Source organism: Melospiza georgiana, chromosome 1 (assembly GCF_028018845.1).
Source record: "Melospiza georgiana isolate bMelGeo1 chromosome 1, bMelGeo1.pri, whole genome shotgun sequence".
NCBI lineage: Eukaryota > Metazoa > Chordata > Aves > Passeriformes > Passerellidae > Melospiza > Melospiza georgiana.
In genome coordinates this window covers 34168303-34193505 of record NC_080430.1, presented here as the reverse complement: position 1 = coordinate 34193505, position 25203 = coordinate 34168303, and the positions used below count along the sequence as shown (strand labels likewise).

General features: G+C 39.2%; 1 protein-coding gene across 2 annotated transcripts in view; it reads left to right on the top strand.

The window, feature by feature from the left end:
* The first annotated feature begins 2630 nt into the window (after positions 1-2630).
* Positions 2631-25203, top strand: part of SKAP2 (src kinase associated phosphoprotein 2) — a 120336-nt gene continuing 97763 nt past the window's right edge. Inside the window, exons 1-3 of one of the 2 annotated variants that reach the window (XM_058040588.1) lie at positions 2631-2740; positions 13118-13223; positions 15222-15247. In XM_058040588.1, coding sequence (XP_057896571.1) covers positions 2692-2740; positions 13118-13223; positions 15222-15247 — 181 coding nt within the window. In that variant the 5' untranslated portion in view covers positions 2631-2691. Of the gene's footprint in view, positions 2741-13117; positions 13224-15129; positions 15156-15221; positions 15248-25203 lie in introns of both variants that reach the window. The other variant, XM_058040582.1, reaches the window with a different exon arrangement.

Genomic DNA, 25203 nt, shown 5'->3' with positions numbered 1-25203 from the left:
AATCCCCAACGAGGCCGCCGCTGCCTGTGTGAAATAGTGCAGGGATCAGGGCAGGGAGCATGCTCTGTAATCCAATTAATCTTCTATTAAAGGACATGTACAGAACAAGGAGCAGCTGCCTACAGGTCCTGTTTCATTCATCTCCTAGAATCTAAATTTTAAAAGCATGGCTGCAGAAGCACGGAACATTTAAGGGGAAAATGCTGGGTTTCCCAGTAAACAAGATATGTCACATTTCTTCAGGGAGACAAGGCAGTAGTGATGCTGCTCCTGAATGGCAAAGTTTATTCTTCCCACAGCTGCACTGCTGTAGGCTCTCTGCAGATCCAGGTAGGCTACTCCTCCTGAATTCCCTGTGTTCATAGCTCTCCTTACACAGAAGGACAATAAATTTCTGTGTGTTCCCTGTTGCCTTGCTTCCCACACTTCAAGAACCCCTGATCCATGGGCCTGATTAGGCAAGTGGTGCGTCTGGTTTCCATGAGGCACAAGCTGTGGAATCCTCAGAAACCAGGCTGAAACAGCACTGAAGCCAGACTTGTTTCAGGAAGGAGTCTGTTTTGAATTATGCTTCCTATTAGTGGTAGATTTAAAAATTAGGGAACTATGAGTAAATCTGGAACTTAACAAGGCTTAAAATAGGCCTGGGTCACAAATCTTGATGACTGTGTGACGGGCTGGTCTTCACTGCAACAAGGAGGTCTTTAACACAAAAACTAAGTAGAAAAAAGAGTGACTCCAGAGTGACTGGAGCATGGGGGATGGGAAATAATAAAGGTAAGTTACTTCTTCCCATCTTATGTTCTGAAATGCAGGAAAAGTTTACACAAATGGTAAACATATGGAATAAATTATCAGGAGAATGATCTCAAAACAAAGACTACAACAGAGTTCAAGTGACATTTCTGGAACAGAAATGGATGGTGCCATAAAGTCAACACAAGAAAGCAGGATTATGATTAACCTGAAAAGGGGCAAGCAAATTAGACTACAAGCCATTTTCTTATTCCTTATGGCAGCTTCCCAAGACTGCACATCTGAAATGTATAATTTAACATAAGCCCGAAGAGCCTTCCTTGCCAACTACAGAAAAATTAATCAAACATATTCTTGTACTAGATGAGTAGTAGGTATTCATACAAATAAAGAGGCATGATCTATTTATACACATATGCACCCAGATGCCTGGGCATGTTTATTATAGTTGAATTGAAATTAGATAACCAACATAAAAACCATTACACAACATTATACAGGTCAATTAGTTCACTGCTTGAGTTTCAGCCAGGCTGGCCATAAAGTCAGGTAATAAAGCTGCAATGCTTTGAAAACACAGATGTATTTAAAATGAGTTGCTCCATGTGATTAAAAGAGACGTGAGAGGTCAGGAGAACAATATAATCTAACACCACATCGACACTGCAGACTTAGTGGCCACAGCTACACCAAGCATAAGTAGGAAATTGTTTAATACCTGACTGCCACAGCCATTCTGCAAGCTGTGCCACAAGTATTAATGCAATTACAATGGTATAAAGCTGAAATTTCATGAATGGACCTTCTTTTAATTGTTGTTTTTCCTACGCTGCTATGATATACAGATGTGCTAACATAACCACAGCTCCAACACAAACACTTTCTGCAGCAATAACACAGATAGAGCCAAAACCATCCAGGACAGAAACACATGCTAAGAGTTTACTTTGACTATTTCTACACTAAATATATTACATCACCAATGTGCTCCAAATACATACAACTAGGGATTTGTGGGAAAAACATACAAAAGCTGCCTCATAGGCAACACTTCAGCGAAGCTGGCCCTTCCAGCAGCCCAGCTGTGTTGCTTAGCAACAGCATCTCTTTTTGTCGCAGCTCACACACCTGTGCCAACAGACACCGATATGAACGGGCCTGTTCCCACTGCTTCAATGATTTCCTCAAGTTCCATGGCTTGATTTTGGGACACTGGCACAGGTACGAGGCTGGGCTGCAGGCTGTGGCTGTCTGCCATCCTAAACCCTGACACTGGCAATGACAGAAAGTCGACAGGGACAACGTCGGCACCGCGCAATGAAAGAAGGACGGAAAGACGCCTGGAAAAAATTAAATCCCCAAAGCACCACCCTCCACATCCAGGGACCCAGCCCTGCCCGCCCCTGTGGGAGGAGAGGGGGACGCCAGGCGCCGGCTTAGTGGGCGGGACAACCAGTGGGTCAATCAGAGAGAGGCCTTGAGGCATTCTTATCCAATAGCCAACTTCTCCAGCCCTTCGGGGCGGAAGGCGCGGAGGGAGCCGGCGCTGGGCGCCACGTTTGGTTCTGGCGGGGGCGGGCCAGCGGTGCCCTCACACACGATGGCCGCCGGCAGCCATAAACACGGGGGGAGAGGCGTGAAGCGCAAGCGCGGCGCTGAGGGGCGGGGGGAGCCAGCCGGAGGGAAGCCCCGCCCCCGCACCGTGAAGCTCCACCCCGTGCTGCGAAACCCCGCCCCCAGCGTGCCGAAGCACCGCCTTCGTGGCGGGAAGCCACGCCCCGATTCTGCTAGACTCCGCCCCCCAGGGCTCGCGGCCGTGCCGCCGCGGGAGGGGGGCGTGGCCTCCGCTTCGTCCCCGCGGGGCCGGGCCCGGGCCGGTGCGAGCCGTCGAGCCCCGCCCGCTGGGTGTCCCCGGCCGCCCCCGCCGCCCGCACCATGTCCGACGCTCCCCGCATCCCCGGGGACGTCTGCAGCTTCTTGGCAGGTGAGAGCAGGAGGGAGGGCTTCCTTCCCGGGGGGCGGGCAGAGTGGGGGCCGAGGGGGGCGGGCCGGTGGGGGTGTGACGGGCCGGGGGAGCCGGGGCGTGCGGGGCAGCAGCCCCTGGAGCCGCGGCGGAGCGCGCCTCAGTGGGCACCGGGCGATCGCTTCCAGTTCGGGGGTTCTCTCCTTCCCATCCCCCCAGTTCCTCCTCCCCGGCTACTTCCTCCGCCCGTGCCCGTCCGTGGGGAGCCGCAGCGCTCCGGCTCGCTTCCCCGCGGGGAGGAAGGAGCGGGCCGGGCCCCCGTGAGCCGGGAGCTGACACCGCTCCCCGGCCGGGCGGTTCGGGGCGGCGGGCGCCAGCCGGGGTGAGGCGTTCGGGGGCTGCCGCGGACTGGCGTGCGGGGCGTGTGACCGCCGGGTGACCGCGCAGCCATCCGGAGGAAGTCTCTGCCCCCGGGTGTGCTGGCAGGGCAGGCTGCCCGCATCAGCCGAAACAAGTAATGAACTTCCCCGCCGAACAGCTGAGGAGCGGACGAAAGGGCGGCTGAATTGCTGGGGTGTTGTCACATCAGTCACACACCTCTGACCGTGGCTGTCCATGTTCTCAGGATGCCTTGGAGCGTAGGGATGGGATGATTTCTTACCGTGAAAGGTTATAATGTTAGTACGGACTGCCGAATGCGAGTGGCTATCTTTTATCTCAAAGAACTAGTATTCAGGTTTTTTTTTTTTATTGTTGTTGTTAATTAAAATAAATAGTATACTTAAAGGTTGGCTTTTCTGGTATCTTTATCAAAAAGTTTGGTGTCCTGAAGCCATTTTAATTTCAGTGGGACTCTTCTGAGAACTTCTGTTTCTGCCGCAGGAACTTGTGTAGCTGTGACTTTGCCATTCAAATTACCCATGCTTTTTGAAATCTCCCTTCTGAGGCCAAGCGCTCAATTACTTGGCTGGGCACCTGCCAGAGTCTAGTGCAGCTCATCACCTTTACAGACTGTTTTTTTTTTTTTTTAACACTTTGATTGAAAGAGGTAATGCTTGAAACATATTGCTCTCACCACATCTCATCTTCTGCCAACTGTCTGAAGTGTTTTATAACTGCAGTTTCTATGTTACTTGCATATCACACCATCTGTATTAAAAATTTGCATGGAAGGCCACTAGAAAAAAAAAAAAAAAGGAAAGCTTCTCATGATTTCATATGATGGAATAGATTCTTAATCCTTCAGAAAAAATAATTACCCTTAGAGAACATTTCTAAATCTTGGTATTTTCTGTGGCAGTCCTGAATTCTGGAACTCATGGTCAGATGCAGGGCATATATGTTTGTTTTGGTGCTAATTTCACTGAGTGAAGCTCATCTTGAAACTCTTCAATGTTTTAAGTGCTTTAAATTTTTTTTTTTGAGGGGAAGGATGTGATGCAAATGGAATCATTTGAGATGATGATTTCTTTCTCAGTCATGGTACCTCGTGTACACAACCTGTCCTTCCTTCCTTCTTCCCATCTTTGTCCAGTCTGCCATGGAAAGAAAGACACAGTAGTTTTTGTATTTTGAAGTGAAACAAAGAACACCTGTTTTTCCTCAAGATGTAATGTACTTTCAGAGTCACTATGAGCAGCAGCCTAAGTTATACACAGGTGTCTAATGTTTGTAGAGTATGTACAGCTTTAGCTTTTCTCATTTCTTTTTGTGCTGTCTATAGAACTGAAGTTAAGAAGGCGATGGAATGATTTACCAATGGTCTTTAAAGATTTGTTTTATTATTACTACATCTAACTAATAGTTTGCAACTTTAAATTGTTACCCTCAAGGTTAACCTTGTAAGGTTATATGCTGTTAAAATTAAACAACCTGCTTATTTTTGAAAAATAAATAATGGCATGACTTTTTACAGTTTTTGTTAAACTCTCTTTTTTGAGGTGATCAGGCAAGTGCATGAAAGTTAGAAATGAGAGTAATCCAGTAATCTTTAATCCAGTAATCCAGTAAACTGTATGAGCAGTTCTTTCACTGATGTGTGTAGGATCTCACAGTCTTTTATGTAGTTTTCTTCTTTTTTTTTTGCTCAAGCTGTTCCTGTAGTGAGGATGTATAGTAATAGAGGAGGGAAGGAGGGTCTGTAGTATCTTTACTATTCATCAAGAAACTGTTACACCATACAAAGACCACAGTTAGTAGATAGTTATTAATTTCTGCATGCTCTTCTTCAAGGGTGCTTCTTAATGTATTATTTTAATGGCTCACAGTTATTGATTCAGCACCTCTTTGAGATGAGGGAATATTGTTTTCCCATCGGTAAAATTAGTATAATAAACAAGATGTGATTGGGGTCGCAAAAAATAATCAATGGTGGAACAGAATTAGAATTCAAATTCACCTGCCTCCATGCTGTGCTGGTTTCTCCAGATAATAATGAGTTGGATGTCTATGTTAGTGGCCATTGCAAGTGCCAGGCACTTCTTCATATCAGGTTCAATTGAGAACGTGCAGCTAATGGGTAGCAAAAAGTGCTGAATTTTAGTCTGGTGTTCATGTAGCAGAGAGGCCCTCACAGGTGCAAAATCTCATAAGTACTGTGCTCTTCTGCTCTTCCTCCTCTTCTTGGCCTTTTTGCCTATGATTTCCAACTTCTGCAACAAGTGGAGGAGCGATCATATGGATTTCCTTATCCCTGCTTACTCTTGATTGATGGTTGGAGTATGTCCACCCACCTTGCTGAACAAGTAGGGATCCTACTGGAAAACCCACTAAGTGCTCCTGTAGTTAAACATGGCGATAATGGGAATAAACACACCAGGGGATGAATTAAAGTTGCACAGGAAATTTTCCGACTTGTGAGTGCTTTACTTTGAACCTAAACAATATTATATCTTTAACACAAAAACAAATTCTGTCGCACATGCTGGCAGGGTCATTATAGTTGCATATCAGTGGCGCTGAAATGTTCCAGGCAGAAGCACAGCTTGAGCTCAGGCTAACTGCATTAGTAGGAAACAGGAGGAAGCTGTTTCTGTAAAGTTGAAGGGGAAAGGTCAGTGTGGCAATAGACTTATTGCAGAGGATTATTGGGATTGCACAATCCCATCCTGTCTTCTCTGACTTGTTCAAGTTGTAGGGGGGAAACACTGGAGACAGAAACAGAGTCCTCTGGTCATGAGTTAAACTCCTGGTAGGAGGAGAGAGTAAGTTTGTTGCTCTCTTATCTCCCTCTTTACGCCTCGGAGGTGTATGGTAGTGTATGTAACTTCTTAAATCCCCACCTGCACTTACAGTCCCTGCACTTGCGGATGATGCTTGAGACAGTGGAGTTCAGTGAAGGAAGCCCATCTCTGCTCTGCCTTTTCTTCTTTTGAAAAGGCATTGTCTGTTGTATTTATGTGGTATTTTGGTGGGTGCCTGGCAAAGTGGAATGTTTCTCTTTTTTGTCCCCTCAAATTGTAGCTGGTTGCATAGATTGTTGGAGGCCTTCTTACATCTATTTTTCCTTAGTAAGTTTTGACTTGTTCATAGCTGAGGAGGAGTTTGAAGGTTCCTTCTTCCCCCAAGGGATTATTTCTTCTGTAATGTAAACCAGACTGGTTTCTTCAGTCAACATGACTAGGAAAAAAATTCTTGAGATTTTTTCAGTAACAAATATTTAGTTTGAGATAAGACTTGATTATTTTTTCACAGGTTTTGATGGTGTCATGGTCATTAGATATGTGTATCATTTATATTTTTTCCCCAGTTCATATCACGTGACTGTAGTTTGGGTGATATTTCTTTGTCTTTTGTTCAATTTTCCTTTCACACGTGGCAGTATTTCTTGTTTGAATCTTCTGTATTTGTATTTTGAAAGTTACAAATACTTTTACTGTGAAAATGGGATAAAATTTTCTCTAGTTTATATGGAACCTTATATCCCATCTTAATATAATTTTTCTTGTTCTGTTAAGCAAAACTCCAAACCTAAATAGAAACCAATGTTCTTGCCCTAAGGATCATTTCTACCCAGATATTATTCAGTTTGTTTAAATGCTTAGTTGTATTGTCCAGAACACCTTTTTTCTGTGTGATTCCTCTTATTTTTTTCTTCAAAGTCATACTGTTTACCTACTTGTTTAGTTGCATCTTGAAAATCACTTGCAGAAAAGGGCAAGGCAAGAAATCTACAAGACATTGGATCTAGTGCAGGAGTTGCTTACCTTTTATTTTTGGACTGTGCTGTTTATATTTACCCCAATCCCCAAAAAACAAACTGTCCATTTTAATTTTCCATGTCAGCTGTTTCTGGACTTTCTCCTTTCATGCCTGTCATAGCAGAAGCCTTCTGGGTACAGTGTGGCTCTTCTTTATTGATTGATTCAAATTTAAAAGCACACTGTTGTTTAAAACTTTACTCTTTTTAAAAAGTATCATTTCCATGTTTCCAAGGCTTTAACAAATTCCAGTTCTTGCTGAGGAATCCATCTGTACAAGATAAACCAGGGGGATTATTGTAGACATCTTTTAAGTAGACATGTATTTACAGCTTTGGTAGTATGTATGTGTTTCTGTAGTAATGGAGTAAGATTAGAAACAGTGAGGTGAAAAAAATGCACAGAGGGACTCCTGGTAAGAAATAACCTCCAGTGATTTGAAACATAGTTCAATTGTCTCTGCCATAAATTTGGGAATAAGTGTCATATATGGGTGATAAAAATGGCATAGGCTATTTTTTATATACTCATTATTCACTTAGTTTGTCTTTTTCAATTAACATGGAGTCTATCTTTCTCATCTGACTGGGTTTACGTTTCTTTCATAATCATATGTCAACAAACCACAATAGACACAGCATAATGTGGCATACAGTGTAAATCTTTAGGTTAATCCTTAACATTTTTTATTATAGTTCATTTGGAATCACTTTGTAACTTGATCATGATTTGTACTGGTGTGGTTTTTTTTCATTATATGCTTAATATGTTACAGCTCCATCTTTTCTCACCTCTTTAATATAGAGAGAGGATGCTCAACTACTCATCCAATGAGACTAGAGATAGATATATAACTATATATATGTATAGTACTTGATTAAAATTTTTCTTTTTTAATCTTTTAAAAGACATGCTTTATCAATTTACTTCATTTGAGGAGTCTTAGCAATTTGTATATACTTCTGCTTTTAAAATCACTAATAAAACTGTTGACCGTCAACATGTTTCATTATACTTACTTTGTATGTGTCAACACAGCAACATAACCTTGCTTCTGGGAATTTAAGGTAGAGCAATTTTTAAAGGCAATCCTTTCTGGGACTTTGCACTAAAAGCAATGCTAACCTTATTGTTAGGCTGGATAAATGTGGTATTTTTAGACATCTTGAAGTTCAGTCACTTTTATTTTACATCATGTGTTCTGTTTCTGATTAAGTGTATATATATTTAAAAGGCAATTTAGCAAACTCTGGAGAGGGACTTTAAAACATAGTTGTGAAGTTGGGGGAGAGCAAAAGCAAAGTCCTCCAATATTTCTTTATTTAAAAGAACAGGCAGTGACAGCTATTGCTTGGCAGTTTGTCTTCAGGCTTTTTCCCTATTAATGAATTGCATGACAACTTTGAAATCAAATTAATTAATTGCTTTCTAATGCCAGCCTGTGTAAAGCTGAAAGATACATGGCAGTCTGTTTAATATTGGTCACCTTTGGACAGTATGTGTGTAATAAATGTGCCTAGCTTGCAGCTATGTCCCAAAATCCTCTGGCCTGCTGTCGCAGATTCCCTGGCTGGCAGCCGGCTGCTGGCTGTCTGGGTGCTTGAGGCAGAGGAGAGACAAGGCTGGTGGCTGCAGGAATTGCTCTGCTGAGCTGCTGGTGCCTCCACATGGCAGGGGCAGTACAGCTGCCAGGTTATCCCCTGGAGTGTCCCTGGCCATAGGATGGATGTGTGTCCAGCCTCCCAGCCAGCCTGCTTTCTCCTTGGGCCGTGGGGCCTGCCATGTGCATGGAGATGCTCCTGTCTCATTGCCACTTTCTGATTCCTGTCATTGGAATGGTGTCAACTCATCAGTTGATGTGTCCATGATGGAGCGATTAACTTCTTGATAATGTGGTTGGATAACATCTTGGTTATCTGCTGGAGGAGGGGAGAAAGACCGACCCAGCACATAGTCTTTGGGTGCCTCTGTGGGAATCTGCTTGGCCCAGCCCAATTAGAAATTGAAGTAGTTCTGTCCTAAGTATCTTTGTTTATTAAGTGTGACTTATATTTACAATATTAAATCCTGTAAACAACAAATGTGCTATGATTTGTTATGCTTAGCACTCTTTAACACAGCACTTGCTTTGGGCTAGAAATTTACAATGTTCTTGAAAAATTCCATCTGTGTGGTTCCAGCCTTCATTAAAGGAAATAGCTCCAAAGTCTTTAAAACAATTAAAATCTTGCAGTGTTGTCTGTTTATAATCATTGAAGTAAAGACAACCATAAACTGTTTTAACAATGAAATGCAAAATAAATCTTAGCTTTTCTCCTTGTAAAAGGACTGTAGATGAAAATGAAATGACAATGGCTTTTAGCTTTTGACTGTTCTGTGAACTGGCACTCAAGTTTTGAACTGTATGAGCTGGGCGAAGTGGACAGAGCTAGGCGGAGGTGTGATTTTCCTTTCCGGTCAGTTTGTTACCTGTATTGGCAGAGCAATTTGTGAGTGATTTGTATCAACTGTATCTTTTGGTTTGGTAGCTTTTGTTCACTTCCTGCAGGCAAATAATTCCTCTGGGGTATGGTGCAAGCAAATTTAACATTACAAGCTTTAAGAAACAGAGCAACAAGTATGGGCATTTCAGCTATCAAACAGTCTAACACACAAGCTTAAGAAAAGAGGTGTTAAGTAGGTTTCCAGTGTGTATTTTTCTTTGTTTTTGTTTATTCATTTTAGTGTTTTTAAATTTATTTTTTTATTTTCATATTTTCATTGGGAACAGGTAAATGTCTGCAATGTGTGATACTAAATAGCTGGTCAATTCATTGGGAAAAATTTATGGGAATATGTCACTTGGTTTTTTTTTTTTTGCTCTGGGGTAACTGATTAGTTAAAGTGCTGTTAGACCTGAAATCTGTTCAAAGAGGTTTTCTTTCTGGTACTTATCTTTTATTCCTTTTAAAATTTCTTGATGGATCAGCTGCTGCTGAAGCATGAATAAGGTCTACACTGAAGTGCTTGTGAGGAGTAGTTTTGTTTTCTGTGTAGCATTAAACTAGTACAGGAGAGACCAAGCTGTGGATCATCCTGGAGAGGGGAGAGGAAGTATGTGACTAGAACATTGGTGAGAAATGGGCACATTTTGCTACTTCTCTTTGAAGTTTACTGTATTAAACTAGGATCTGCTGTACTGAAGTCCCTAGTTCTATTCTAATTCCTACATAAATCACTTTGTGGAAGGTCAGAGAAACTACAGGAACATTTCCTTATGTTAAGGCAGTCCATATTCCTCCATAGTGTGGAAGTACAGGAAGTGAAGAGATGATCATAACTTAGATGACTTGCTGGCTTCTTGTCCAGAGAAGCTTAGGATGTTACTCATCTTCTGCATCTGGTACATCCTGGATGGATTTACAACAGTAAATTAAAACAAGATATATAACATACTGTATAGCTCTGAGTAGATAAGAAATATATATGATACAGTAAAACGTAATTTTCAGGTAAACTGCTTCTTTAGCGTCGTGTGTTTGTCATATCTGTCTTTGTATTTTGGGGTTGTGATGAATCAAGCCATATGGTATCCCTGGACATATGGAAGTAATAGTGTTCCATGCTGAAAACAGTGCACCCTGACTGTGGGTACACCTCAGCTTGGAGAACTTGTTTCACATGCTCATGTGAGAGGGAAGCCATCCCAGGGATGTCTTCTGCAACTGCTGCTGTTTAGGAATGACAAACTTGTATATGCTTGCTCTGTTTCTGCCTCTCTCCTCCAACTCTACCTATACTGAGAGTAAATGGAGCGTCTGCTTCTGCCCTGTCCTCCCATGGTTGAAAATTCTCTATTATTTCTGCTTTTCAAGTCCAAGGTTTTCTGGAAAACTACAAAATCTGTCAGCAATATAGTTAGTCCTGAAATTTTTGTATCCGCAGTATATTTTAAGCCAGAAGTAGTAATCCTTTTTTATAATCAACTTGTTTTCTCTTCCCCACATACTCCTTAATTGTGTTATTTCAATGTTTGTATTTGAATAAAGCTTTGACAGTCAGAATGTGAGATGGCAGAATTCTCACCTGGGTTGAACCTTTCCAAGAAGTAAAGAAGCCCACTGAGTTTAAATGAAGACTTCTGAATCCAAGTTTTGTGATTGATTAGTGTCCAAAGGTTACCATGCAAGTATTGCTCCTGATTTATAAACATGACTAATTCCTCTGAAATTTTGTATGTTGGTGCCTAGGTAGCACTTGGAAGCTGCTATCTAATTTTAAAAATAAATAGATATAAAAGTATGGAAAAATAAATATTTAATCAGGCCATCCCTCATCGAGTGAAAGCTAGTTTTGTATTGGAAAATCCTGTTAGGTTTCATTGAGAGAAAAACTGTTGATTTGTTTTTAACTATTTTGATTTTGTCTCTGAATAGTAAAAGTATAAGTTTTTTGACCTTAGTTTTGTAGTTTGTCAATGTCATTGGGTTCTGTGGGTTCTCCTCTGCCAGCTTGATTGGCAATTCCAATCCTTGTAATTTGTGAAGATGTGTACTTTTTTATGGGTTGAAAAAAATCCCTGTTGGCATTCTTGGTCTGCAGCATAGAGGCTGTTGGGGGTATGTCTGGAGGATGCATTAATACATGTTAAGTGCCTTTCCTTCTGTCCTTTTAAAGAAGGAATGCCACAGAACTGAGTGAAGGTCTCCCCCATTCAGGATTGCTTTGGAAAATGTAATGGGAAGTTTCTCTGTCTTATGGAGAGAGAAGGATCAATGCTATTCTTCAGAACTCTAAAATATTGTAAAGCATGAATACTTTTGCTGCACTTGGTGAGGACAGTAATCTAAAAATTTAAATAATAATCTAGTGAATTATTTGTAAAGAAGGACATTTTTGTAATAGCTGTGCTAGTGTTCTTGAAGGGTAACTTCTCACTTGTTTTCTTGCATCCTGTAATACAAAGGGTGGTATGTTTCTGTTTTATAAAGAAAAAAGCAGACAATTAAATTTTTCATTTTGGAAATCCGTGGTAAATATTCCTGTAAACTTTTGCACGTAGACAGTTGTGTACTCAATTGGCTGTTATTTATGTTTCTGTATTAAAAGGGAATGTCTCATCTGACTGGAAAAGTTATAGGATTAAAATAATACTGTCTATATGCATTTGCATCTATCCAGAGAGAGCCAAGGTGTATATATATATACTCATGTCTCTGTGTGTGTCTGTGGGGGTGTGCAGGAACTGTGAGAAGGTGTTTTGTTACCCACAAAGGCTTTCTCTTATCCAATGAGCAATTGTTACCCATACAGATGAGACATTTATGTTAACAAGGAGGATTTTTTGGTTGTTTCTCCTTTTCTGTTTTTGGGATAATTGTATGTTGAGTGGTATCTATAAGAGACTTCTAATGTTGTTTTTTGCCATTGTTTAGTCAATAAGGAAAACATACTACTGTGTTACACTCCCACAAATTCTATACACACTGCATTCTTTTTATCCTATTGAATGGATAGTTACTATATTAAAAGAACAGTGGTAGCTTTTATGCAATGCTTTGTTTCTACATGACTGTATCATCTGAGTAAGAATTAAAACTTAGAGTGCAGGCTAGAGCCTTTGTTTGTGATTCTACAAGTGGAGGTGTGCTTAATTTAAAGTACACTGTTGAGCTGGTCTCCTTTGATATGGTTAATTTGCTTACTTAATAGTTTTCAGGATTGCTTTGGATATGAATCTTTAGTCCATCAGTGATTTCAGAGGCATTGTGGGAACACTTGAAAATACTGTAACCAGTAAGTGAGCTATATTACTATCTGGGTAAGTGTACTGCTGAAATAATAAATTACACAACCATCTTTGCAACTTGAACTTCTGAAATAACATGGCAGTAATATATGCATAAAGGCTATTTCCATGTTTTAGCTTTGTCTTTTACTTTAGGTGATGGAAAGTAATTGTTATAGGACTGCAATTTATTAGGACTTACGTAGCATAATTAAGTGAGCAAGAATCAAATGTCACCATAGGATTTGCTGTGCTAAGCATAAGTAGATAGGGAACAAATGTATCCCATTTAGAATCTAAAATGTCTGTTAACTATGCTGTGAGTAGGGCTGAAAATAATTTTCTTATTTTTTTCACAGTAGTATCAGGACAAGCTCATTACAGCAGTATTTTTTCTTTTTTTGAGGTGCATTTATTTTCTTCTTTTTTTAGATGTTGAAACATTTGTTTCCCAAACACTAAAAGGAGAAAATCTATCCAAGAAAGCAAAAGAAAAGCGTGAAGCTCTTCTTAAGAAGATAAAGGATATTAAGACAAGGTAAGTGAACTTCATGGCTTTAATATGTTAGAAAGTCACTTACTGATATCTTAAAGTTTTGTGCAATCTTTTATTAAACATTAACCACATTAACGATTAAAAAAATCTGTCTAGGTACTGATTTTTTCAGAAAAATCTGTATGGGTTCAAGTCTTGTCTTCTCAAAGCTGCTACGATTTAGTAAGAAATGGGATCAGAATTATTTGTCCCATTTGAATTGTTTAATATTCTGAAACCTGACTGCAAGTTGGGCAGAGCTTGCCTTCACCTCTGCTTTTGTAAGATTCACTAAAACATGAGAAATAAAATGTATTGAGGATATGAATGAGCTTCCTATCACCATGCTCAGCTGGTGTAAGACAGCTGTGTGTTATCTCCTAAGCATTCCATTGATGGCATGCTTCTGCCCCTGTGGCAACTTGTTTATAATTTCAAGGACAGCACAATCATCTGGTGAGGGCGCTAACTGGAGGGAGACATGAGATGTGTCCTAAAATCTTGTATTTGAAGTTTTGTGTTCTTTTAATTCAGGCTATAAATGCTTAGGGAACTAGCTCTCCCTCATATTCTCTTTTAAGAAAGTAGTATTTTATCTATTTATTTTTTCTTTCCTGGGTTTTCCATTCTGGGTTATTGAGTTAACTGTGACTGTACAGATGAGTTGCAGATACAGTGTTACTGACTTTTTTCTTGACTGACTGATGCTTTTTTGGATGAGGAAATATCAAAGAGAGGGAACCTGCATTTATGGGCATATTGACACTGAATCTGTTACTATTAATTTATGTGACCCCATGGTTTCTCATCTTATTTTAATTTCTAATGCCTTCCTCATTTCCTGTAATATTATTCACTGTTAGCAGTGTTTTGCTTTTCATGCAGGCTACAAAATACATGCACATTGTAATCTTCTTTGATTTTAACGTCCCACATGTTGGGCTGTGTTACTGCCACTTGCTACACTGGATTTCTTAGATCTGGCCTTTTATCTCTGTTTGCATTTCTCAGTTTCTTATCTCTAGTCCGTTCCTTTCTCTGCTGCTCGTTTCTTGCCAACATCTCCTTATTGACTAAACTGATATCTTTACTACTGCTTATTGTTCATAAAGATGATCTTGGCAGCTGCATTTTATTTGCCAGTTAGTTCTTAACCCATGAATGCTTCTTGAATGCCATTCTGCATAACTCTGTCCTGATAATTTGTCTGTGTCATCAAACTGCATTATGTGATTATTTTAGTTTCTGAAATACTAAGATTTAGCTCTGAAGAAACAGTGTATAAAAGGATGTTTTCTCTCTGGGATGAGATTTTTTTTGTTTTGTAGGCATTATATAAATTGAGATCTCCTTATTTGAAAAGGAAATCCTATTTAGGCATGCTTTAACTTTTATCTTTCTGGTTAATTATTAATATATTTTCATTTGGATTTCTGTAAATTTACTGTAGCTATAACCACTATTTTTGATTTTTTATTTAGTTTCCTATCGAAATACTGGTTTATTTCAAAATATGTTTAATGGTTCTACTTGTGCACAAAAATTTGTGGAGTTTGTTAACACTTAAAAGGTTTACTAAAATTATAGATGCTTTTGTGTGTTTTTATACCTTAAGATATCTGAGCAGATGTATGTTACTAGAAAAGGCTGCTCAGTCTGGACTTGGTTTTGTTCAAGTCTTCGTTGAAGTGATTGGGGATTCTGTCAGCTGCAAAGGCTAAAGGAAAACTGAATAAATACTTTAAGCCAAAGATAAAGACTTCAGAATTTTCAAGGAAAACTTGCAGCGCTGAGTCTCAATCACAAAACTTGTTGAAACTGATTGCTGTTCTGTGCCACGTTCTCGTGTGCCGTGGGTTTGCGAGCGTGCGTTGCTTTATGATGTTTCTTCTTCTGTTTTTTCCTGCAGCTATCCTCAAGAATTCCCGGAGAAAGGTGAGTCTCGTGGGTTTGCGAGTGTGCGTTGCTTTGTGACGTTTCTTGTTCTGTTTTTTCCTGCAGCTATCCTCAGGAATTCCTGGAGAAAGGTGAGTCCCGCGCCCCTTTCCCCGCCGCGCTGCGCTCCCGCGGCCGCGCGAGGCCGAGGGCCCTGGCGCCCCCTGCCGCGGCCGGCGGGAACAGCGGCCTGAGCGCGCAGCCCCGCAGCCCTCGCTGACGGCAACGCTCGGCTGGAAATGCAGCTCGGGATTTCATCTGTAATGCGGCTCGTTATGGAGCTTATTTGTTATAAATTTAGTATAAATGGAGCTTTGTTAGCAAGAGTGCAGCCTTGCGAAAGACCATGTGATGTGCGTTTTTTTTTTTTTTCCCCAGAGGAAGTGAATGCAAAGGAGCCTGCTTAGGAGATGGAATTTTAGCAGAGGTTACTTATTTCAGCCTTTTTTCTTAACGTTGCAAAAGTCTTCAATTCCATAGTGATGTTTCTTTAACCTTTTAATAGGATCATCTCGTGGCAATATGATATTGGCTTTCGATCCACACTGGATGAATGTTTTCATAGTGCAGCGGGAGCTCAGACCTTTAGCTGGAGAGGAGATGATTTAGTGTGCGAGTAATGAAAACTGAAGTGTGGGTTATCTATTGTCTTCTAGTGGAGTTTAAACAAAGCTGCAGAGTTCAGTTTAGAGAAGACTGAGGGGCTTGTTGCTACAGTGTTCTGTTCTGTAACTAAACCTGGAAGGGCTCTTATTTCCATGATGCTAATTCTCGAGGTCATGACCTATAGCCTGTGGACGCTGGTATGAGGGTCACAGTGCGAGGTCAAAAAAGCCTATGCAAAGCTTCACTTTTTACAGTGGTTGAAGAAGTGTCTGTTTCTGGACAAGGAGGTTCAGATGTGTGGGCTGCAGCGTGCCTCCTGAGAAAGTGAAAATATGTAAGTCATATTAGGCAAATAATGTTGTAACAAGGCACAACAAGTTCATACATTTTTTATGCCTGTTTAAATCAAGTTATGCAGCCATAACAGTTCAATTGAAAGGGACAGTGCAACTTGAAACTTCCCAAAGATTCAAGATTGCCAAGATTCTGTAAATTGCAACTATGTGATTGTTTAAAAATTGTATTACAGTAATTTGCTATTTTTTTAATATTACAGCTCAGCTCTGCTACAGAAGATAAAATGTAGTTTTCATCTTCTCTTCACTGTCCAACAGAACTGAGTGAGGGAAAGTAAAATGTTATTTTATTAAGAAAATTACTAACATAAAATTAGGTGGGGTGGTTGTTTCATTGCGGACCTATCTTACTTTGAGAGAGCATGTTTTTGAACATTTAATAACTTCCCGAGGCTCTGACTGTGTAATAAGTGTGGGAGATGCCTACAAAAAGCAGAGTTCGCATTTACTGCTTTGTGTAATTTGAAGGTCAAGAAAATTCTAGTCTATTTACTTTCTTCATTGGTAATTTGATTCAGAATTTCTTTTCCAGTTCAACAAATTATTAACAAAAATGAGATTTCATTATCTCTAGCAAAATGGATTATTTGATTTGTATAGTCTGTAATTGTTACTGCATAACTTGCTGTGATTTCTGTGAAAATTATATTCAGTCTTATTCTTTTTATTACAGTACATTTGATTATTAAGCAGGATATATTGCCTTGTAAAAAATTCTCGTGATGTCTCTCTGGTTCAGGTTGTAGAACTGTGTAAAAATGCTGAGGTGTGCGAACACTCACACCTTAGTTTTCAGTATTTTTCAATAAAATGGAAGTTATACTATTGCTTTCTGCAAGCGAGGATATATCCCTCTAAATTAATGTGCATTTGCTGCATACAGGAGTATAAAAAATTTACAAGAAATAGGAGCCTGCACTTACTTGCAAATTATTTAAGGGAATGTGAATCAGTGGTATGAGTTGTTGGTCCAGAGTTCAAGAAGTGTGTGCTAAACTTTATTTGGTTGTGTCATTCTTACTTTAGGACTGTACAAATTAGGCGTGACTTTTGTAGGTGTAGAACAAAGGACTCACGTGGAGATAAGCAGTCAGATTCTTGGCCAGCTCCTAGTGCAACAAAGCAGTGGCAGCAGCTGAGGGAGGTCAACTTTTGTGCCCATTTTCATACCTCTCTGCACACCTAGACATTTGAAAAATGGAAAATTTGGAAAGTATTGAAAACTCAGAAGGCTGTGATGGTCAGTTCCACCCCCTCCAGAGAAAGAAGAAAGACATCAACATATAAGGTGAAAAAAGGATAATATATTTTAAGAAAAAAAGGAGGGGTGGGAGCAGGAATTTGGAAACTACCCTGAAAAAAGTTAGGAAGAATAAAAATTACTGTGTGTATTTAAACTCCATATTTACTAATCTTGCTCTTGTAGTAGCAGTCACTCCATTTTTAAAACGTAAATAAAATAATCACTGTTTTAGCTGAAAGGTGAAGAATGGTACATGCTGTCAAGGTATGTTATCATGATATAGCAGTTATCCTACATCAGCTGTTTTCAAGAATCTTGTGAGTTGTGACCTGTCATCCTTTCAGAGGCATCCAGAAGTATTTTTGGAGGCTGAAAGAAGTGGACTAACACTTTCAAAATTCATATACTTCCTGTAGGACATAATGATATTTGACTCCACTCTCAAACAGCGTCTCCTTTGGCTTGTGAGTAGTTCCACAAGGATGTGTTGTGGGCATACTTTCCACTCCACTCTCTTTCATCACTGAATGTTTTTGAAGCCACACTGACTTTTCACGTAGTGACTAGCAGGCTTTACTAAACTATTTGTAAACACTTCTTTTATGGGCTGTGGCCAATAGCATAGAGAATCTTGCCTATCCATAAGGATAAAACAGGGAGGTATGAAAGATTAACAATAAAAAAGTAATTGAAGAGCATGTGTGCAAGTAGAACCAGGCTCCTTAAAACTATGATCACCCATGTGAATCTCTCTCAGAAGGTGCATACATATTTCTTTGCAACCAGATTGATGAATTTGAGGACTTTCTTGAGTCTCCCTAGATAGAAGACTCCTGATGTTGTCTGTCAGGTCAGTAAATATGCTGACAAAAGCAGCTTTTTGTCTATATAGACTGAAAAAAATTGAAGCTTTTTAGGAGAAGTGGGTACATGTGCAAGTTAAAGACACAAAATTAATTGCATGGGAAAATATTTAATTTGTGTTTGTGGTGTGTTACCTGATTTAACACTGACTTTTACAGTTAAGTGTGTTGTTAATTTATGGATAAAGAAAGTCCATGTTGTTCTTATGACCAAAAATGAACAATTATATTTATGTCCAATCCACTGGTCTTTCATCAGATTTATTTTTAAAGTTATTAGACATTTATGGTATCTATTTTATTCTTAAATTGAAGAGCTCTGTATAAATGTCTTTCTCTTAGACACTGCTGCCTTTTTTCCTTTTAATTTGAAATATTTGACTGTTTATTTAAGCAGTTTAAGCAAAACTAAAAAGCTGTAGTCACACTCAACGACCTGTTCTAGATCTTAGAATTGGGAAAAAACTTGAAAACAAAGGTAATTTGCATACAAAATTGGGTTCATTTTTTTGGTAAGACTAATATTCCACTAACATTATAAAAGTCTTAACTTTGTCAAAGATTCTGACTTAATACAGTTTTTGACATTTCTCTGTTTTGAGATTAATTGAATCAATACTGTGACTGCCAAAATGTTTAGTTAAAAGAACCTTGTTTTCAGTTTATGCTAAAAATAGTGCCGAAGTTGGCAGAAGCACCCTAAGCTCTAGAAGCTGTATTTGTGTTTGAAGTTCAATTGCCATCTGTTCTATGCATTTATTTTAGTAAAATACATATTTTTACTCACTTTTCACAAAATATTTTGGCTCAATGTTGAAAGTGAGACACCAGAAGTGCTAGCCAAATCGAGTCATACTATGGGAATTTGCAGAACCAGTTCCCCAGAAAGCACTCGTTGCACCTCATATGTGATCTGCAGCACTAAATCTGCAGCAGAAAAGTATGACATGACATTTTCTAACTAGCACTTTTCACTCTGATAAAAACTGATGATGGTCCACTTTTGTTTTTATTTCACTGTAACATAATAAAGGGCAAAACTGTGTCTCTAGAGCACTAGTGTTATTCACAGTGTAATTATGGGGAGCACCTGTAAGAAACCTTTAGATGACTCAGATGCTTCTGGCTCTTGGCAGAGCAGAGTGTGTCTGGAGCGCAAGACCTCTGCTTCCTGGAAATAGTCAAGCTGTTAGAGTAGCACTATTTGCAAGGGATTTGATTTTGTATTTTTTTTCTTTTCTGTTTTTGTACAGGGGTCGTTATTTCCTTTTTATTTTTTCCCCCTCTGTGCACTCTTTTTCAGGAAATGGCAGCAAGTAGAAGTCCCTTTGGACTTCAGAAATGGAGTCAGTATCTTGTGGTCACCAGAGCTGCATGTGCACACAAGTTCTATATTTTAACACACTTGAACTTTTTAGTCAAGAGCATAAATACATGGTTAGTTTTTAACCATAAATGGGAAAGATATGGCTTAGTTGTTACCCAGTTCTTTGAGGATCATCATGACGTATTTCTGGAGAGACCATCATTAAAAGTGTGCCAAATACCATTCTGTCCCAGCAGTCTGGGAGGGTTCACTGTAGGCATGTCACTGTGTTGTCCCTTTCAGCTACACACAGCTGTTATCTTTGAAGTGTCCACACCAAGTGCAATTTCAAGTAACATGACATACCAGTGCAGCACAAAATGGTTTTGGCCTGATATGCATCATAAGAATGAGATCTTAAGAAAGAACTTACAATTACAGATCATAAGAAAGGACTCATCAAGCAAAAGCTGCAGTTGCTTTTCTTGCTTGAAGCACATTTGCTTGCACACTTAATGTTGTTTTCTGTATTGTTTTAAGAATTAGCTGTTAAAGAGTTTCTACTTGACCTTTACAAAACAAGCCATTAAAAATCATCATGTTAATAGGGGACCCTAGAAGGCCCTTCAGGAATGAGTGTGTTGGAGCAGACTGTATGGCAAGGCATGCATTGAAAAACTGATTGTCAGAAGAATCCAGTCTTGCAGGATGACTGGTGGATTGGGTCAGTAGCATCTTAAAAATAGAGGATGCCCCTATCAAGGGGCTAAAGTATACCCCTGCCAGCTTGAAAGCAGCTTTGTCTACTTGTTCTTATGAAAAACTGAGTAGTGAGAACCTTGCTTGGTCTGCTTGATGCCTTCATCCAGTCCTTTGTTTCATGGGTTCTTACTGCAGCAGAGATTGGACAGGATGAACTGATTTCAACCTGCTGTGACTTGGGACCTTCTGAAATGGCAAGAAGCAGGGTGGTTTGACCTACATGTCTTTTTATTTTCCTGAGTTGTTTTATTTCTCTTATACTTGAGCAGTTTTAATGCATCATTCTGTCTAGACATTTTTAGAAATAAATTGAAAGTGTTTAGTTATCTGAGGATGTGAGCTAGCGAGTTTCTTTCAGAGACATTGGCTGAAACATCTTGCTTGCTTTTTTTCAGAGTAAGTGGTGGAAACAGTATCTTTAATGCTTAGGAATTCTATGTTATAATCGCAGTGTTGAAGAATAAAATGAATTATTGGGGGAAAAAAATCTGAATTTTTTAAAAGCTAAATTCTTACAGTGTAATATGGTCCTACTCATTATATAGTACCAACTAAATTTATTGGAAGTCTTCAGAACAAGGGGTAGGAACTGAAGTACAGCCCTTGTTACAATGAAGAGAGTTTGTTTTATGCTCCATTCCTAATGTGGTAAACTTACCCTTTGGTATGCATTATTTCCTGAATCAATAAATAAGCTGTAATGGAAAACGTAGCATTTAATAAGGAATGACATTGTATGGGTTTTTTTTTACAGACATCATAAAATATTGATTCTGCTATCAAACCTGTAGGAGATTAGTTAACTTGGAGAAACTAGAGAATAGGGTCAGTTCACGTACATATTTTTGTTATTGTGACTGTTAAATATCTATCATTAATTAATCTATTTTTCCCCAACTTCCAGATAAATCATGCTATTTTGGGGAAACAAGAAACTATATTAATGAGCATCAACTCCATAATTATACTTGTGGCTGCATAACAGGGACACAGTCGTGTCATTTCTTTAGGCAATAACTTTTGCAAAGAAGTATTTTTAAACTGGTCATTAATTTTATGACCATAGAAATGAGATGCAAAATTTATGCTGTTGTCATTGGCATGGGTTCAAGGCACTACTGACATTATGTGTGATTGTAATGGAATGGCTGCCAACTAATGAGTCTATAGACATTTTGTTTGAGCATGCTTTGCTTTTAGATGTTTGATTAGGCAGCAATGCTTTCAATTATGCCTGCAAATAGTATTGAATACATTTACCTGATGCCTATTGTTGCTTTGTAGTTCGGTTTTCTATTACATAAGTGCAAGTTGAATGCTTTTCTTTAATTTATTGATGCTTTTTGGGTGTATTTTTAGATACTTGGCACCTGAAGAGAATAGTGGTTTGTGCTGCTCAACACTGACTCCTCTGACTGTTCAAGGAGTAACACATGGAGCTTCAAATGCAATTCTGACTGCTCTTACTCCATAGGTGGAGTATAAACTTCAATGCAACACATTGATGGAGGAGCATGTAAAGAGGAGAAAGGGCAGAGATTGCTCAGAGTGGAAATGTAGGAGATGACATAGGATCAACAGGAAGCCTCTTTGTGAACTGTCAGGAGCAATTTCTTTGTATATTGACAGAATACAGTCCTAAGATATCTTTTAACCCTGACAGAACTAGGAGGCAAGAGCCCCAAGGTTGATACCAGAAAGCACTCCTTTTATGCCAGTCCATAAACACATTGTGAAATGTTGCCTGTTAAAACTCCAGAGCATAATGAGTCAGCTTTCTTATTGAAATGCCTGCAGTTCTTCTGTACAAATTAGATTACTGAAGAATTGTATTTTTCAGTGTATAATATAAATTGATGAAAACTATTATTTATTTGCTGCTATTTTTCTTTGGTTTAAAATAAAAAATGGAATATTTTTTTGTTTAATCTAGTCCTGCATGTGTGCAGGTTGCTTGTACCTCTATCCAGAGTCTGCCACCTATTCTCCTCATTTTTCATGTAAAGTGTGGATAGCTAAATGTAGTATTGTATGACATAGGATTTATATTTTGGTTCTGAGTGTTTTTCTCAGTGAGGGCTTTTTTTATGGAAGTCTTCAAGCCTTCTTTAGAATTTAAAATCTAGAGAATGCTTTGACAAATGTAAAGCACTGAGTGTGAAATTTCTTTCTTCATAATACTCTCAACACTTTTCTTTTTTTGGTTGTTTTGTTTTAAGAGCATTTTGAATTTGGATATTCTAGACATGAAACAGAAGCTTGTTTTATTAGGAATCTACATTCGGTGTTGCTATGTTTTTTGTTGTTTCAAATACAGTATATAATTTTCATGCCACAGTCATGATTTTCATGCCACATGGCAACTAAAGCCCATATAGTCCCTCACTCATTTGCCCCTGCTGGGATGGAGGAGATAATCAGAAGGGTAAAAGTGGGAAAATTCATGGGTTGATATGAAGTTGGTATAATAGGTAAAGCAAAAACTGTACACAGAAGAAAGACATAACAAGGAATTCATTCATCACTTGCCCAGGGTAGGCAGGTGTTCAGCCATTTCTAGGAGAGCAGGACTTCATCACAAGTAAGACTTAGACAAACATCTTCACACTTAATGTCTCCTACTTCCTTCTTTTCCCCCCAGCTTTATATGCTGAGCATGGCATCTTATGGTGTGGAGTATTCTCTTGGTCAGCTGGGGTCAGCTGTCCTGGCTGTGTCCCCTCACCACTTCTCGTGCACCCCAGCCCACTCACTGGTGTGGGGGTGTGAGAGGAAGAAAAGGTGTTGACTCTGTAAGCATTGCTCAGCAATAACTAAAACATGCCTGTTTTATCAACACTGGTTTTAGCACAAATCCAAAACATAGCCTGATACCAGCTACTGCGAAAAAACTTAACTCTATCAAAGTCAAACCAGCACAATGATAGGTATATGTATGGTATGCCCTAAATATGTATGTAGGTATTGAAAATTCCCTTGTTCCTAGGTCATCTGGCTTTTATATGAAAGTAAAGGACAAATGTTTACTGATTTTGAAATCCTAAGTGTAACTGGAAAATGGTAATATGGTGACTTAGTGGAAGAGCAAGATAACAGTGCAGCTTTGCAAACTTACATAGTTTATTATGTGTTGCTGAGTGGGACAAAATGCTCTGTAGGTGTTCTTTCTATGTGTATACTCACCTACTTGTCATCCACAAGTCTTCTCATTCAAATATACTAAGGTTTGCCATTCAGCCCATGAATTATATGTGCTGGAGTGTGGTGTTTCTGGAATTGTTTTCTTCTAGAAATACAGCCTAATATTTTAAATTTATGCTGGCACTTTCATGAAGGTTCAATGATGACGTGTTTATGCATAGCTAATAAGAGGATATTTTAAATTGACAACCAGGGCTTACACATACACATATATCCTATGCATTGTAGTACTAGTAAAAGTTTAGGACAGGAAACAGTGGAACTTTTGGAATGGAATGGAATTTTGCCATTATATTGTGTTTGCTCTTTTTAGATGGAGTGTATAATCTAATAAAGATATATATAGGCAAACAGAGACAGGCACCTGATCTCTAGAATCTAAGTGTAAAAGATGATCATGCTGGTTATAAATGAGGCATAATATTTTCTGTTCATGTTCTATCTGTTCTGTGTTTTTCTATTTGGAGGAAAAGGTGAGTTCTAGAGAGAAATAATTTACTTTTGATTGGTTTGACAGGTGTGATGAAGTGCAAATATTTTGATCAGATTAACACGATGACTGGAGTGCTACTGGGAGAGGACTGTGTCAAAAATAGGTTGGAGTCAGGTTCAGATTCAGAGCAGTTGTTAAATGGCATGGGAGCTTGGGAGGAAGCTTTCCTAAGTAAAGCATACTAAATTAATGAAGGGAAAGCCTAGCTAGTGTTTAACAACCATTGAATGTAAAAGAACTCCAGCAAAACAAATTTCAGATATTGTTGTTTTTACTGCATGGAAAACTTGCTGCTTTTTACAAACAGTCATGGAGCTTTCTGTCATAGTCTCTGACTTTTCTGTATATTTCCATTATTAAATGGGAAGGGGTAAAACTCAGCCATGGTTAGGCAGTCCTACTGAGGAATGCAATTTCTGCACCTGTGAAGAAGAATATTTTCACTATGCATGGGTTTATTTTGGATTCTTATAAATTAGTTTTCTGATCCAGTGCTCCAAAAGGGAGCACATAAATAGAGAAGGATATTTGGATGTCTCTGGGAAGCCTTTTGTGTTTGTATACAGCAAAAGGCAATGCTTGAACAATTTAATGTTACATGATTTTCAAGAAATTTGAGGGCTATTTAATCTATTGGAGCATCAACTTTAGGATTCTGGTCTGATGATTTTTGTCATATTTAGGTTTTTCTCCTTAACAAAGATTTTTTTTGTTTTTTTTAGGAGCAATGTAGTTTGTTATTTTCTCCCCTCTTCATTGCCTAGATGTATTAAGCATATCTGAGAAAATATGCTGAGTTTCAGGAAGAAGTTAAATTTTGCCTAATCAGGTGAAAGCCTCAACTAATATTGATTTCACTGTATCCTTCCTAGACCTTCTCGCTTATGCATGACACTGATCAAAGTGCATCAGATTAACTGATTTTGTAGATTTTGTATCTATTGTAGCAGGGCTCTCAGTTGGGCCAGAAATTCATTTACAGAATGCTGCATTAAGCCACAGGTGATACCAGGTGCTGCCAGGAGGCTATTCCACTTTTGGTTTCATGGGAGGAACACACACAGAGCTTTGCAAGGCAGTGCCTAATTACAGTGAAGAAAAGTAAAAGTGGGCAGAGGTCACTGCTCTGCTGCCAGCAGTGGTTAGGCATTTCCTGGGAGGGAAGTTGCTGCCAGCTCCATCCTGCACTAGGACAGGCAGAACTTTGGAGCCTGGTGC